At 36.1% G+C, this 18,247-nt stretch overlaps 1 protein-coding gene across 1 annotated transcript in view; it reads right to left on the bottom strand.

The window, feature by feature from the left end:
- LOC145291074 (ATP-dependent translocase ABCB1-like) overlaps positions 1-18,247 on the bottom strand; it is a 290,243-nt gene that overhangs the window by 54,017 nt on the left and 217,979 nt on the right. Inside the window, exons 39-41 of the mRNA XM_080136587.1 lie at positions 14,074-14,186; positions 11,391-11,537; positions 4,273-4,374 (exon numbers count right to left, since the gene is read on the bottom strand). Of these exons, the coding sequence (XP_079992713.1) occupies positions 4,273-4,374; positions 11,391-11,537; positions 14,074-14,186 (362 nt within the window). The remainder of the gene's footprint in view (positions 1-4,272; positions 4,375-11,390; positions 11,538-14,073; positions 14,187-18,247) is intronic.

The raw sequence follows: 18,247 nt of genomic DNA, 5'->3' as shown, positions 1-18,247 counted from the left end.
TGACATCTGGGTTGTTGCATCTATCACTAAGTCTTTCACTCTTAAACAGAGCCCCAAAATGTCTCAAATCTAATAAGCTCCAATGTCTGTCCCATCGCCGCAATGTTGCATAGCTATGCCTGTTTTACAAATATTTTAATGGAATGTGCTATAATGAGTTCATTGCAATGGTACCCCATCGAGTAACCCGACGAACAGAAAAATCTAATTCCTTAACTGTTGAGGTTCCTAGATGCCGGAAAGCCTTTTCTAATAATTTCTTGTCTCGGACTGCTAGACTTTGGATTCCCCTCCATATCTACTGCTTAGTCCTCTGTTAGACAAAATGCCGTATAGTAGCCCTTACGTTCCAAGTAGCAATATGCCTTGTTTGGGGCGAAAAATAGTAAAAAAAAAAAATAAATATAATAAAAAAAAGAAGGTGCTATCATGTTCGCTGCAAAGAAGATAGAATCCCTCTACCGAACTAGAAAACTCTTTATGCATAAAGTTAAGCTCTAATCAATTATTAATTGTTGGATTGAGATTGGCTCTGAAGATAGATTTCATGATCTTTACATTACCTACATTCCTCCCAAGTATTTTGAGTCACATGTTCTTATTGAAATTACGGCATGTGGTGAGGTGTTTGTAGAATGAGAATGATTTTGACTCGTACGAGTAGAATCGTCACCGATGTCGATGCTCCTGCATTTAATGCATTGTATGTGATATATCTAATGTGTGTTTTGAATAGGAAAATTTCATGAAACGCAAGGCTTGTTGTTGCGAGTTTTTGTTTAGATTGTAGATTGTTGTCGTAGTGTTGAACCAGTGTATACTATTTCTATCATCTGCTGAATTAATCTTGATACAATTATCTAAATGTAAAATTTAATTTATTGTTTCAAATGCTTTTTTGTCTATTTTGGTTTTTAATCTGGCACTTAAATTTTAATATTTTAAATTGATGAAGGTGCGGAACTCTAGTGATTGCTTAACTCTTGCCACAAAAAGGTACTCTGCACAATGGATTACTTGGCAAAAATCAATTGTAAAAGTAATATTCTCCTGGAAGTTGAAGGTCCAATTCTCAATGCAATTGTAAATTACTTAGAACCTCTACACATTTTTTAAATTTCCCATTTAACAATTGGTATTAGATTATTCTATAGTAGTTCCCGGTAATATATGGAAAGTGATGTCTTCTCATAATAATCTTGATTAAAGCAGGGCATTTAAGGTCGATATATCTTTGTTTGAATATATTACGTGTCTGTCCGATAAAGTATTTACTAATGGTATGAGCTTTAATATTAGTCTGGTAAACAATAGAGGTTGTTCGACATTTTTGTTTGAGAGGACATTCAGACTTATTTATACAACTACAAGTTTTAGCTTTTTTTAAAACGTTCTGTATCATATTTAGAATGTTATTATTATGATTCTTTATTGCTTTTGCCAAGTTATAAATGTAGCTATAACTTAATTTAATAGTATTTTTATTAAAAAATTTGTGACTTAAGGAGAAATGTATTTTAATAAAAAAATTTGTGACGTAGGGAGAAATGTATTTTAATAAGATTTAGAAATGTTTTACACAGATTGGTTTTAAACATTTGGTTGAAAGGAGGTGTAAACCAAATAATTTTTCTTTTTTTTTACAGGGTAGTCACCACATATCAAGGCCCGGAAGCCACTCGGAGATCAGGGTTATTGCGTGTACAATAATTAATGGGATAGTATTGTAGTAACCGTTAGTAATGGAGATTTGATAAAGTGTCATTACTTAAGGGGGCGGTTTATCAGGAATTTGTTTATGTTGGACTTGAAGACATCCAAGTTGTAGTCAGGTAGGAAACAGGCAAACGGAAGAGAGTTTCACAGGTGTGCACTTCTAAGAAAGAAGCTGTGTTCATGGAATCTACGTTTTGATTTAGGCACAGATAAAGAGTGGGGAAAATTATTGACAGTGGTTTCAGTTAGACGAGTGTTTTTTGTGAAATATTGGCGAGGGGAGACCAGAGATTGGAGATCAGACGAGCACTTGCCATAGTAATAACGATAAAACAAAAACAGGCTCGCAACGTTTGTTCTGTGGGAGAGAGGTTGCAGGGAAGAGAAAAGGGCATCCCCCACTAAACCACGATGTCTATTTTGTACTCTGTCAAGGCAGGGTAGGCTGTTTTTAGCAGCTCCTGCCAAGATGTGGCAGCAGTACTCCATCCTTGGACGTACTTGGCTTTTATATAGTTAGAGAATTATATCAGCAGTGAGATATCTTCTGGAGTGGTAGAAGGATCCTACCATTTTTCCAGCGACCTTGGCAACAGACTTGATGTACATGTTCCATTTCAGATCAGGAGTAAAGACCAATCCCAGAAGCTTGTCAAAACATGGAGTCTCCCCAAGACGAAAGCCATTCATTTCAATTGATGCCAGATGTGGATCAGAGCGTTGATGATGTAAAGATAGAAGCTTGGTTTTAGATGCATTAAAAATAACCAGCCACCTCTTCCCCCACTTTACCACACGCTCAAGATCAGAGGAGAGAGAATCAATGAGAACGTTGTCATTTACGGCCTTTGATGTGTTGTCATAGATGGTCGTGTCATCAGCATAGATGTCAACGAATGATATAACTATGTGTTTTGGGAGATCATTGATGTAGATCAGGAAGAGAGTTGGGCCCAAGATGGACCCCTGAGTGACTCCAGCATTAATACTGTGGGCCTCTAATTTCTGCCCATCAACCACTACTCTTATGAACCTATCAGAGACAAATGATTTAATAATTGAGAAAACATTTCCAGTTATACCGTAGCTGGAAATCTTGTGAAGTAGGCCTTTATGCCATACCTTATCGAAGGCCTTTGATGTGTCAAAACAATTGCCCTAGAAAGGAAGCCTTTGTCGAGAGATTCGCTAATCCTATGAGATATAACCGTTAGCAGATCTGCTGTAGATCTAGCAGAACGGAAACCATATTGCATGTCACTAAGAAGGTTATTTCTGCTTTTATACTCTTTTTAGGCCTGTTCATACATAATGTAGATGCAATGTAGTCCAGTTGATCTTTTTATAACCGCTGGCTTTAAGAATCTTACTAATCTACTTATCTTGTGGGTGTCAAAAATTTCTTTAGTTGAAGAGCTAAGGCTAATTTTGCTGATAAGTTTGGGAATGCGTTTGATGATCGATTTTTGATGGTTTGAGAGTAGATGGACATGAATAGGGTTCATATTTTCTTTTTTATAAGGTTCATATGTTCCTTTGTTAATATGCAGGGTTCCACCATGAAAGTTAACTATTTTGATGTCTGAGGTTATATCTATTTTAAGACTAATTTTTTTCATTTTCTTCATAATAACATTTTTAATTTTATCACATTTATGGTCATCAGCATTTTTACCATCAGGAGGCCATCATTCATATAAATATCGATAGTTTCTACTTCTATATCTCTAGTGAAATTATATAGTATACACAGGTCAAGTAAATCAGCAATTTCAGCCGATCAAGATAGCACATGGAAACATTAAATGGTCCTGCGTGATTTTTTAACCCATTGTTCATTTCTGCTAATTAGTACAGTATTTACACACACACACACACACACACACACACACACACACACACACACACACACACACACACACAGAGTAGAACCCCGGATACAGTGACCTCAGGATACGGTTCTCAGGCTACGATGTTGAATACGATGCTTTCTGGTCCCTGGTTACTGTTTTACCCCGCCTTACGGTGTTACTTATAATGTTTTTTGATTATATACATATGTATTATATACTGAATTTTGTTACTAATTTTTAATGCCGTGTCCCGGGGTTCTATGGTATATATATATATATATATATATATATATATATATATATATATATATATATATATATATATAAATTTATATAATTTTCACCAGACTATCCATTCACGTATAATCACCTTTTTCTTCACCATATTCCCTCTGCTTCACTTTCTTGTTATCAAGCAAGATCTTTGACTTACTTGTTGTTTCATCAAATACTTTTATATGCAAAATCCGATATCGCATTTTGCTAATTCCTACCCTCTGGTGAGAAGGAAAGTATTTCTTCGAAACTCCACGGATTAAGGACTATCCACTTATCAAGTGTTTCCTTTTCGGATTAAATATGTTTTACTCTTTTCAAAGTGTTTTTTAACATGTTTTATTAACTGTTTGCTCATATATATATATATATATATATATATATATATATATATATATATATATATATATATATATATATAGCTTACCTGTGTAAATTCTCCGACACAAGCGACAGCCCCCATCACCACAAACAGCACCACATACAGATTTATTTTCGACTCTTGCTGCTCAAAAGGTAGAGTGAAAACCTAGATAAAATAATGAAATATACGATGAAAGTTTTTATTTTTAAATAAAAACAAAAAATGTCTTTACTTTTTTAATAGAAACTTGTATTAAAGATGTATTTTTATTCTACATTTAACTGCTCGGCGCAAACAACAGGGAATATTGAAGAGCATATTTTTATAACAACAAACTGATTTAAACCAGATTCGAAAACTGGGACCTTTTCTTGCGACATCAACATTATAAGTGATCAAAAGTACTTCAATAGTATATTAATGGCTGTTATGAGTTATTTTATTAAAAGTTTTGTTGTTCGTATTCATTACAAACAAGGCGAACTGTCATTGAGACGTAAAAGGCTACTGTGAATTAGTGACCATATAATAGGTATATATCTATACTCCTATATATATATATATATATATATATATATATATATATATATATATATATATATATATTTTGTGTGTGTGTGTGTGTGTGTTGATATTCATATTAAAACCCCTTTTTGTTATATATGGGTCGTGGAATTGCATTCATCTGCAAAAGATCTGGCTAATTTGCATATTCTTTTAAACATTCATTTTAATTAATTCCCTATTATTATTTTTTTTTTGTTTTCTTATGGGATGATCATATTTAGTTAAAAATTATGTGTAATTATATACATGCAAATATTCTACATGATTTATACTTGCATGATAGTTGCATAAAAAGTCATAGTAAACACAAATCTCTTTCTATATATATATATATATATATATATATATATATATATATATATATATATATATATATATATATATATACGTATATATACTTGTTTAAAATTTTTGTCTACCAACTTCTTTGTCAGTTTTTGGTCTACAGACATGAAACCTAATATATAGGGTATTCAAACCCATGCGAAACTTTATACTTGAATTCTAGCCGGGGAAAATCGGTGTAAAAGTGTGAAAATTTAAAAAATGGAATTTGCCAGGTGAAGGTCGAACGACAGCACTACGAATATGCATGCGCAACGTAATAGCTATTTGTTCATGTTTTAATTTTTTAGCCTTGCAGCAAACACGTTTTCATAGCTCAGGCATTAACGCCCAAAGAAAAATTAAATCGTAAGATAAACATTTTATTTTCGATTTTCGGTAGTGGCGCACAAGTAATTTTCATTTTTTATTTTTTAAATCATTACTATATATTGGGTCCAATATAATATAATAATAAATACGAAATCTGCATTAATCAAAATATCATATTCAAGCGTATTTTACGATCGGGAAATGCCGGGCAGTCTGCTAGTACTGTCCGATTAAAGAAGGAACGTCGATTTTGATCAAAGTTAACACTTTTATACAGCCTAACATCACAAATGCATTAAAGAAGATTTATCACCGCACAAACAAAAAGACTTAGCGTATAAAATAAACAGTAGTTTCTTTGATAAGACTGGGGCGCGCTCGTAATGAATGTTTCAATTTAGAACACAGTTGAACCATGATATTAGACATTTGAATTTTAAACTTTAATTCATGTCATTATATAAAAATAATTGTATAAAATCAACTGTAGGTTATCTACAATGTAATGTAGACTTCAATGTATTGTGGACTAAGTCACTGCAAGGAGGCATGTGAATCTTCCGCTTGATACACCATGGTGGGTACCAGACTAGAGTAGGCAATTAATCGATATGATTAAAAAATGGACGATTTCACTGATGACAATAAAAAGGTTGGAAGTGTGGAACATTCGTTGATCCTCATTTAATCCCGGGCAACGTCGGATGCCCCTGCGAGTATAACACACAATAAATATGACGAATGCTTACAATATGTTTTCAATAGACGGATAAATATAAATTCCTGCATTTTAAAGAATTCAAAGTTAATGTCGAAGGGTTCTTGTCTTACACAGTTTCTTTTGGTTTTCAACGGAACCATGACTGCGTTGAAAATAATTTCATTTTTCTGTGAGAAATTGAACTTTGTCAGTAATGTAGTATCAGATTGTTGATTCCTTCTTCGTTATTGAGGATGCCGCCAGAAATAATCAAGATATTTTGCAAGGATAAATAAGCGCTCGTTTACTGCAACAATTAAATTAAATAAATGCAGAAAGCATAAGTTAACATTTCCACGAGAAGCCCGTAAATCTATGAACGTGTTAATTTTTGAATTAACGGTCGTAAATGCTGGTTTGAGATACGGCTAAATTTCTGTAGGTTTGTCTCAAACGTGCCCGCAACGAGTGGATAAAATGTTCAGCATCAAACTACTTATTTTGGAAGCTGGGAGGTACGTGGCTATTCGCTATGCAAATTAATTAAAAATAGGAACACGCCCCACAATCTGACGTCACATTCACCAGAGCTAGCAACCTAGTTTATCGCCCTTTGCACACATTTGCGTATAAAAATAAAAATACGTAACAATGTAATCAAGTGAAAAACAATAATAAACATAAAACAGATAAAAATATGTATAAAATAAGGAATTACATATTTGTAAGAAAAGAAAATCGAATAAAAGACATGACCATGTAAAGGTTAGAAATAATAAAAAAGACATTGCCATGCAATGGCTGAATTTATTTTATAAAGGACAGTTATTCGCTCTTTTGTTTATTTTTACTTGAGCTGAAGTTGTCAGAAATCAAGGGGCATCATCGTAGGGGCTAACACTTTATCTCTATATGAGATAAATAGATATTCTAATATTCCATTACGGTTCTCCTTTACCGCTCAAACAAGTAGAGAAGTTGAGAATATAATTTTCCTTCTGCCCAATTGATCATTTAAATATGTTATAGTATGTCTTCCTTGTGGTCTCTAGGTTTTATTGCATTCCGGGACAAGAATTCATCGAGTCTAGTTATTTATTTAATGTTCTTCCTTTGAAAATTGTAACGCTGGCTATGGGGGCAGCCAAAACAGTTGCCAACATTGCCCTGCTTTTTATTGAAACCAACCGAGAGCTCTTTTTAGTATCCTCGTTGTTCCCTTAAGTGCAATTGTCTGGATCTCTTTTGCACTTGGTTCACCAGGAATATTAGTTAGGTACGACTTCAGGTTCTTCTTCATAAGCCCTGTGGCACCCATAATAACTGGTATGATTGATATCTCTCAAAGATTCCAGTTTCTTTTCATATCATACATGAGACCTTGATATTTGGTCTGTTTCTCCCTTTCAGCTTTGTTCATCTCTCCAACATTAGGGACACTCACTTCAACCAAGGTTGCAACTCTCTCTCTGACTTATTCCATGTAACTATGCCAGGTTTCACAGCAGCATTTTCAAGGTAGATGGCTGTTGGGATTACATGGTCGTAATGTATGGTATATATGTATGCATGTTTGTATGTTCAGCTAACAGTCCGAAAACTAATGAAGTTTATATTTTCTTGATCGGTGTTGCCCCGGATGTATGATATCTAAAATTTAGAAAAAATATTATTTGTCGGCAAACTGAGTCTGGTTTTGTTAGAGACTATAAAGAGAGAGGGAAAAAAAGAAAGAGAGAGAAAGAGAAGGAGATATAGAAGTTTTGATATTGTTAACATAATACCCAAGTTATTTTCCCTTGATAGGAACTCCCTACCTTTGCATTGTGGCAACTCCCCGGGACAGACGTAAACTGTCATGGCGACCTGAATAAAGGCACTTACTTGTGTGGCAAGTTCTTACTGAAATGAAGTGTCCTGCTGTTATATCCACACATAAAATATTTCATATTTTAATTATACATGATGTCAAGCGTGGATGTAATAAATAAATAAATCGTTAATAGAACAGTCCATCCCAAGTCAAGAACGAGGAAAATTGCAAGAAGACAACGGACACACGTGGGTGAGTCTGAATGCCTTTTAAACCCCTACCCTCACATTTACACCTAAACTGTTAACACCTCATACATTTTACACATTTTGACATACAACAACTACGGAAAATGTCTAACCCATGCGAACCCACATCAAAAAAGACCGGGATTAACCTGGTAACGTTCATGATGCAAATGCAGATACAGCAGCTCGCCATGCAAGAGCAAATGACACAACTCATGGCACGTTCATTACCTTCCGAGCAGCATGCGCCCACACCATCTTTACGCAGTTGAGTTCAATGCGTGGATCACGCATTGAATCCAACTGCCCAATCATAGACCCAGACTCGTCAGACAATAAATGGATCAAGTCAGTCCACTTTGAGGTGTACCAACAACAATTCTTCATCATGAAGCAAGGTGATGGGGAAACTATCACATCTTTCATTTCCTGATTGAAGTTACAAGCAATGCTCTGTGCTTCTGAAAGACAATGTGCTTGCAACAACTAATGATGTATAACCTCATTCTCTGAGGATATGATCAAATCCCAGATCATTGCCAGCTTACGGGAAATCTACCAAAATAAAATTTTGACAGAGATTAATTCCCTGCCCAAACTAAGCGATCTAACCGAACGCTTGTTGACTTTAGAATCTACTGCCAGAGCATTGAACCATTTTCGCCCATCTGAGACCTTACAAATAGCCCCAATCAAATTCGCCTCATCACAAAAATTACTGCCACAGAATAAGACAAGTAATAAGAGAACAAATGTAAAGGTTGCAGTCACAGAACACACCCAAAGGGCCACAGACAATGTCCCGCTTGGGGTAGATCATGCCACAAATGTGGAAGAGAAAACCAGTTCTCGAGCACATGCCACAGCAAGGCATTATCCAATGCCATAATTGAGGATTACCCTAATGACAACCAGAGTGATGACACCTCTTTCATATCAACCATGAACATGCAGCACAGGTGACTAAAAGAAGAAAGAATGGGGCATGGACCAGCAACCAGTTCACACCAGGGCGATCAGAGGCACCCTATTAGTTTACATTACAGTCACATTGAATACAATGGCTCACAAGCACCTTGGACAATTAATGCATACTGAGGTGAAACTACAATCTACTTAATTAACCGCCATGGCAGATACTGGGGCCCAAACCAGAACAGCTGGAAAGAATATATTGAAGGATCTCTGGTGCACTTTAACATTTATTACGCACTAGATTGTAAACAACAATTTGTCCATCATAAGAGCCCTAATCACCACATTAAAACTTGGTGATGTAACATGTCCAGAGATGATTCACATCTGCCCAAAAATTAGGGACCTATATATCTCACAGACAGCCCTAAAAAACTAAGGATTATTGACAACGACTTTCCAACACAAATTAGGAGTCAAGCAGCCAAAACAAAAATAGACTGCAAATCAGCTAACTGTACATATAACTGTACATATAACTGTACATATAACTGTTCATATAACTGTATATTAGCTGCTTGCAGTTGCCCATCCAGATCACCTTGCCCACCACCACCAGACAAGCTGCCATTCCCCGTGATACCTGATTATTGAAACGACCTAGAAAATTGGATCAAGTGTCACTTCGCCAGCAGTGCATTCAACACGTGCACACACCAAAAGTTGCAGACCATGACGGGCGAGCCACTCACCATTAAATTTTTAGACAACTATCAACCCAAAGCCGTTCAAAAGCCAATCCAAGTCCCCTTCCTGAAAGAAGCTGTCAAATGCCAGCTAGACGCAATTGAACCAGTGCCAGCTGGGACACTAACGTGGTGTTCCAGAATGATCACAGTTCCCCCAAAAAAGACGCAGCCCACATAGAACAGTCGACCTGCAGAATTTGAATGCAGCAACAAAACGAGAGACAACACATCCTCTTCATTCAACCTTGTCAATACAATAAACCCATGAAAAAAGAAAACTATCCTCGATGCATGGAATGGATAGTACAGTGTTCCTTTTGCTGTGGAAGCATGGGACACACCCACCCTCATAACAGAATGGTACAGATACCGATATTTGCGAGCTCCCCAAGGTTTTCAAGCATCAAATAATGACTACACAATTACGGAACTGAATCTTTGAGATGAGGATTGGTTATTTGTATTATTATTCATCGGACTACTGTTCTCATCTTGAGTGTAATTTTCACACCGTTTCGGTCGATATAACCTCCGACCTTCTTCAGGTGTATCTTGTCGAACTCGAGAATTTGGTCGGAATTTCGAGCGGAACCCTTTATTTACTTTACGGGGGTAGCGTGCTCTTGTTCCGTCAGCCATGACTAGATAGAGGCCCTAAGTAATTCGCAAATGTATTTTTCGGTCGCCCACACTGAGGATTGAACCTTCAACCTTCAGAGGAATACCACTTTTACAATTGATTTTTCCCAGTACTCTAACCACTGCGCCCAGGACCCGTGGAGCAGTGGTTAGACTTGAGCCTCATAGATACGATAAAAAATGGGTTTCCTGAACATAAAGACTTGATCTTGATCCAAACCTTAAAGAGTTCTGGAATATGCGGAATGACTTGTTCACTGTTTAATCCCTAGTATTCAAAGAATGCCGCGTATTTATCCCCAAGACACTACGTTGTGAACTCACTGACCAGCTTCATATTGGCCACCAAGGGGTCAATAGCACGAGAAGCAGTGCTAGACAATGTCCTATCAGACGACTGCCGCCTAGATTTAAAGTCTTCCAACTCGAATGACATTTCTCTCTCTCTCTCTTTTTTTTTTTTTTAAATAAGATAAAATAAAAAAAAGATACATGTTAACATAACCCCCGAATTATGTACCCTTGATCGGAACTCGCTACCTTTGCATTTGGGCAACTCTCCGGGAAAGAGGTAAACTGTCATGGCGACCCGAATAAAGCCACTTACTCGCGTGCTAAGCTCTTACTGAAATGAAGTGTCCTGTTATTACTCCCACACATAAAATATTTCATATTTTAATTATACAAATATAAAGATGTTACACACATTAATTAACTTCCATTTAGTTTTTTTTATGGCCCCGGACAACGCTGAACATCTCGGCTAGTAAAAAAATAAAGGACATTAACATGCAATGGTTAAAAAAACAAAAAACAAAACAAAAAAAAAACACAAAAAACAGTTTTCTTATTTTTCAGAGCATTTTCCTTTGTTATTGAACATTATAACTTACGGCGATGATTTTACTGAAAATCACTGCAAAGAAAGGATTTAAAGATCCCCTACAAATGGCGCCCAAACAACCCAAGACAATGAAGTACCATTCCGGCGCGTTCATTTTCATCACGCGTATCATACTTGCAGGTGGAACATTTTCTTCCTAAAAGAGAAAAACAAAATCTATAGTCCGCGACAATATCCATTTGGTCAACTTGTCATGAAAATAATGATAGAGCAAAGACATGCTCGCAACGTCTTTTCTGTGTAATCGATCTAAGCGTTTAACAATGCAAATAATGTAAAAAGAAAAAAACAATTGATCAATGTGAGGATATGTGTTGCATGGCGAGAAATGATACGATGGATGATACGATACATATTTAACGTAAATCTTAAAAACAGGCTTAGATCTGATGATCTCAGAGGAATATTAAAGAGGGTTGAACACATTTATTAAATTAACATCAGAATGTTCTCTTTTTAACCAGGCACATGGTGTAACGGATAGATAATGGTGTTAGGGTATTAAGTAAAGCTCAGTTCTGAAGGTTGAAGATTCAATCCTCGTGACATAAAGACAAATTTTATAAGAATTATACTCAGTTATGGTTGAGGAAATGAGAACAATCTAGTTCTGTGGATTAAATAATGCGTCCAGTTTGAAATTACATACAAGTTTCTTGAATTCAACAAGATGCATCTGAACAATGTCGAAGATTACATCGGCCGAAATGTTATGAAAATAACATCCAAGATTAGAAACGTAGTTTGAATTATCCAAATAGAAATAACACTAGCTGAACATTAGAATTTCTTTTTTTTTGCCCAAATTTCTTTTTAAGCAAAAAATAAAGGTCGTATTTGTATCGTCTACACCATAATTTCACCATAATTTCACCATAATTTCACCATAATTTAACCGTAATTTCACCGTAATTTCACCATAATTTCACCATAATTTCACCATAATTTCACCGTAATTTCACCATAATTTCACCATAATTTCACCATAATTTCACCATAATTTCACCGTAATTTCACCATAATTTCACCATAATTTCACCATAATTTCACCATAATTTCACCGTAATTTCCCCATAATTTCACCATAATTTCACCATAATTTCACCATAATTTCACCATAATTTCACCGTGCAAATATCATTTTTTTTTACTTGTTGTACTATCTTCGGAATGCGTATTAGGAGAGTAGAAAATGGATCTTAGGTTTACTTTTGGCAACAGCATAACTCTCGCTTCCTTATTTTGTCCTTTAGTCCTCACATTCCAGGAGTCATTTTATATATTAGAGAAAAACGAGAACATCTGAACAAACACAGTTCAGATAGATTGTTGAACATATTTTATTCAGCTGGACATCAGAATTTTCTCTTTAACGCAACATTAAGAATACACAACCTTCACAATGTGCAAAAAAGAGGCCCTATTATCCCCCCCCTCCAACACAACCTTAACTTTCATATCACGTGCGCAAAGCGTAATCTTAGGGACATTATAATATATCACTGCTGAAGAACAACACACGTATTCTGTACTACTGAATTTTTCCATTTGCCACTATGACAAGTAAAAATATTCCGATGATGGCATATTACGTCCAAATATTAATTTTAAACAAATAACTGTTTCTTTATTTTACAAAATATTGCGTTGTAATTAGGCTTATTAACGTATATCATGCGCATTTTATTTTAATATATGTATGTATATATGTGTATATACATTTATATATATATATATATATATATATATATATATATATATATATATATATATATATATATGAGTGTGTGTATGTGTGTGTGTGTATGTATGTATGTATGCATACAATGTCATTGTCATTAAAATTCGGATGGCTTACAATTATACAGTTTCAGTTTTTATGATTCTATTTGGTGTTTCTTTGTGTTTTACATCTGTAGCAGTTTTATATTTCTGGCCGTTTTTCATTGATTTTTCGTTGGCAACGACCATTGGTCATCACTGGAATTTTGCTGGCAATAAACTTCACCAATGTCTTAGGTTTCTCCACACTATTTCAGTGGAGGTGTGATAAGTGCTTTGTCTCCTCAATTTTTTTTTTTTACTGTTTTAAGGGTTAATTATTATTATTATTATTATTATTATTATTATTATTATTATTATTATTGGCTCACATGGAGCTTTCACACAAGTCAACAAGCGATCTGAACGGAAACCTCTGGAAGCTGAGTGACAACAAGTCTCCCCAGACGCCCAGCTCTCTCCACCTCCTTCGATAGCATTTGCAAATGAATTTGCATCATCGCAACAGCCACTTACCATTGATTTCTCGCTGGTAGTGGCCATTGGTTTATACTGGAATTTGAGTGGCACTCAGCCTCCCCAAGGTCCCATATTATTATTATTATTATTATTATTATTATTATTATTATTATTATTATTATTAGTATTAGTAGTAGTAGTAGTAGTAGTATTTATTTATTTATTTATTTTTCTGTTGTCACATTTTGTGTTTAGCTGTTGTTACTGGCGTTTCTATTATTATTATTGTTATTATTATTATTATTATTATTATTGTCATCATCATCATAGAAGTTGCATTCCACTAAATAGTAACAAGCATACGCAGTCACATATATGACAACATCTTATGATGTGACATGTCAATAGCATTATCATATGTGCATTATTACCTCTTCTGCATTTCCAGACTTGTCTGATTTCTGTGAATTTATCGAAATGGTTTTTTTCAAACGAGTGCTCTTTCTTGACGAATTAATGCGCTCAAAAGACGATTCCATTTCATCTACAAAATGTAAATAATTGTTTTTAATAAATAAAGATAAAAAACTAAAAGGCTACATAAATCAAAGTACACAAATGAAATAAATACATATTTATATTAGATTTGTGAAATTCCATTAGCCCTCCCCTCATCTCCCCACCGTGGAAAGGGCTCAGCTAGAAGCAAGCACCAGCAAATGGAACAGGAAATAGAGGTTCATTATACAGGGTGCATCTGGTGTTTGAGAACATCGCTTATTTTACCAATTCTTCCCTGTATATAAATTTTTACTTTGTTTTTTTTTTATCATGGGAGATAATAAACTAACACAGGAAATGAAAAGACATGCTGTAATAGTTGCCATTATGGCAGAACACAGCGATTTGCAAATTGCACAATTTCTTAATGTCGCTCGATTCTTTGTTTTAAAAGTTCGCAAAGAGTTAGAAGATAATGATGGCCGAATTTCTCCTGTTGCTAAACGTAAAAGCACCAGCAACGCTCTGACAGCATTAGAACACACGAGTTTATTCAACAAGTTCAGAATTTAATTGACGAGAACCCTCAGAAGTCAATAAAGATAGTGTCTTCGAAGCCACAATTCTGTCCATAAGAATCTTGGACACAAGTCCTATCTGATGAAGAGAGGCCGGTTTATGTCCGAGATCACCAAAGAAAATCGTTTAGTGAGACCCAAGAGACTTTTAAATAACATGAAACATCCTGCTGAACAAGGCATGCTTTTTTTTTCAGACGAAAAGAACTTTGATCAGGACCAAAAAGTAAACAGAAGGAATGACAGATGGCTACGTGCTGGCCCCTCCACGTTCCAATAATCATACACACAAAATTTCCCACAACTGTTATAGTTTTGGGGGTTGTTAGCAATGAATATTAGCAATGTGATTCCACCACATTTCTTTCGACAAGGACTAAGAGTAAAGTCTGCTGCTGCCATTGATGACCTGGATTCTGTTGTTAAGCCATGGATCGATAGAATAAGAAATTGAATGATTTTCATTTTTCAACAAGACTGCACCATCAAATAAGGCTCAAATCACTCAAGAATGGTTAGCGGAACATTTTCATGATCATATTACTTCCGACTTGTGGCCTCAAAGCTTTCCAGACCTAAATCCGTTGATTTTATTACGTGTCGGGCGTTGTTGAGGGAGATGTTAATAGGCATCCACACAACACAAAATATTCTCTGAAAACATCCATAGTCAGCGTAATAGACAACATTTTCTTTTATACGCAGGTCATCACTTATCAAGGTCCAGAAGCCACTCGGGGATAAGGGTTATTGCATGTACAGTAATCAATAGGATAGTATTGTAGTATTCGATAGTATTGGAGATTTGATAAAGTGTCATTACTTAAGGGGGCGGTTCATCGGGAATTTGTTTATGTTGGACTTGAAGACATCCAGGTTGAAGTCAGGTGGGAAACAGGCAAGCGGTAGAGAGTTCCACAGACATGTAGTTCTAAGAAAGAAGCTTTGTTCATGGAATCTACGTTTTGATTTAGGCACAGATAAAGAGTGGGGAAAATTATTGACAGTGGTTTCAGCTAGACGAGTGTTTTTTTGTGAAATATTGGCAAGGGGAGACCAGAGATTGGAGCTCAGACGAATACTTGCCATAGAAATAACGATAAAACAAAAACAGGCTCGCAACGTTTGTTCTGTGGGAGAGAGGTTGCAGGGAAGAGAAAAGGGCATCCCCCACTAAACCACGATGTCTATTTTGTACTCTGTCAAGGCAGGGTAGGCTGTTTTTAGCAGCTCCTGCCCAGATGTGGCAGCAGTACTCCATCCTTGGACGTACTTGGCTTTTATATAGATAGAGAATTGCATCAGTAGTGATATCTTCTGGAGCAGTAGAAGGATCCCACCATTTTTTCCAGCGACCTTGGAAACAGACTTGATGTACATGTTCCATTTCAGATCAGGAGTAAAGGTCAAACCCAGAAGCTTGTCAAAACATGGGGCCTACCCTAGACGAGAGCCATTCATTTCAATTGATGCCAGATGTGGATCAGAGCGTTGATGATGTAAAGATAGGAGTTTGGTTTTAGATGCATTAAAGGTAACCAGCCACCTCTTTCCCCACTGTACCACGCGCTCAAGATCAGAGGAGAGAGAATCAGTGAGAACTTTGTCATTTACGGCCTTTGATGTGTTGTCATAGATGGTCGTGTCATCAGCATAAATGTCAACGAATGATTTAAGTATGTGTTTTGGGAGATCATTGATGTAGATCAGGAAGAAAGTTGGGCCCAGGATGGACCCCTGAGGGACTCCAGCATTAATACTGAGGGCTTCTGATTTCTGCCCATCAATCACTACTCTTATGAGCCTATCAGAGAGAAATGATTTAATGATTGAGAAAACATTTCCAGTTATACCGTAGTTGGAAATCTTGTGAAGTAGGTCTTTATGCCATACCTTATCGAAGGCCTTTGATATGTCAAGAGCAATTACTCTAGAAAGGAAGCCTTTGTCGAGAGATTCGCTAATCCTATGAGATATAACCGTTAGCAGATCTGCTGTAGATCTAGCAGAACGGAAACCATATTGCATGTCACTAAGAAGGTTATTTCTGCTGAGGTGGTTGACTACTTCTCTATTTAATATGGATCTCAGCAACTTACTCATGACACACAGGAGACTTATTGATCTTTACTGAGAGGGAGATGATTTATCACCTGAGTTCTTAAATACAGGGCATACTGATGAGGTCTTCCAGGGTGTTGGAAAGCACTTCTCCTTTAGGCAATGCTTAAACAGTTTTGTAAGTATGGGGGCAAGTTCTGGTTAAAGCTTTTTTAACACTATACTTGGAATTCTGTCAGGACCAGTGGCTTTACTGGAATCAAAGTTCTTGATTAGCTTGGCGATCTAACGCACAGATATTTGTATGTTACCTAGTGTGGTGTGCGTTATAGGAGGAAATATGGGGAGTTGATGGCCTTCATAGCATAGGGTAGAATTAGCTGTTAAGTTCTCGGGAAATAATTTGGCCTTGTCTAATGCTGACGAGATGACCTCTGGTCCATTGATAATGGTTGGGATAGAACGCACGCTTCTGTTCAGGATCCTATTTCTTATTTGCCAAAACTGGTGGGAACCAAGATGCTGCTCAGCTACGTTGGATTTAACGGACATTGACGAGGACCATCTTATACGCGCATGCGAAAGGTTTAGATCTTGAATAGAAACTGTTATTGACGCGAAGGAGATTTTATTAGAATGAAATTATTAAATAAAAGTGTCGCTTATGTATCAATATCGTTTTATTTAATTACATTTAATGTGTTGTTTGTATTTTATTATCATTAAAAATGTAATAAATGTTCTCAAACACTAGACGCACTCTGTAGTGTTGAGATGGTTAATCAGAATCGAAATCAGGAATCGGAAAAATAGGATCTTTTGAGGGAATTGGAATGGGAGATTAGCGACCGCATATATTAACCTACTCGAGTGTGACCTACGCAAATAGAAAGCCATTCCACTAAAATAGTATGACTTACTGACCTCATCAGATGAAGTACAATGGCAACAGTTAGGCTATAGACGACTATTACGAAAAAAATTGCCACAGGAGTCAAGTAACGAAATATCTGTTCACATTACACTGTGACTTCTGCATGCCAGTAGAGTCAGGGAAGCAGGTGATCGGGGGGGGATTACAAAGTCTAGCAGTTCGAGGAAAGCAAGAGATCTGAAGGGAATTACAAAGCCTATCAGTTCAGAAAGAAGAAGCGATTAAGCTAAACGATTTTCCGACATCTAGGGATATTTACAGTGAAGAGATAGGATTTTGCCACTTGTTGGCTTACTCGGAGATATTTACATCGAGGGAGCACAAGTGCTACGAGTTTGTCGAATCACATTCCATTAAAGTATTTGTAAAACAAGCACAGGGATGCAACATTGCGGCGATGTGACGAAAGTTGGGACTTGGTTATTAGGTTAGCGATGTTTTTTAAAACTCTGTCTAAGAGTGAGAGACTATTGTCAGATGCATCAGCCCAAATGTAGTAAAAATACTCCATGCATGAGTGAATGATGTCTT

The sequence above is a fragment of the Euprymna scolopes genome, chromosome 12 (assembly GCF_053919585.1).
Source record: "Euprymna scolopes isolate OS-2025 chromosome 12, ASM5391958v1, whole genome shotgun sequence".
NCBI lineage: Eukaryota > Metazoa > Mollusca > Cephalopoda > Sepiida > Sepiolidae > Euprymna > Euprymna scolopes.
Note: the sequence above shows the minus strand (reverse complement) of the source record. Positions and strands in the feature narration are given on the sequence as shown.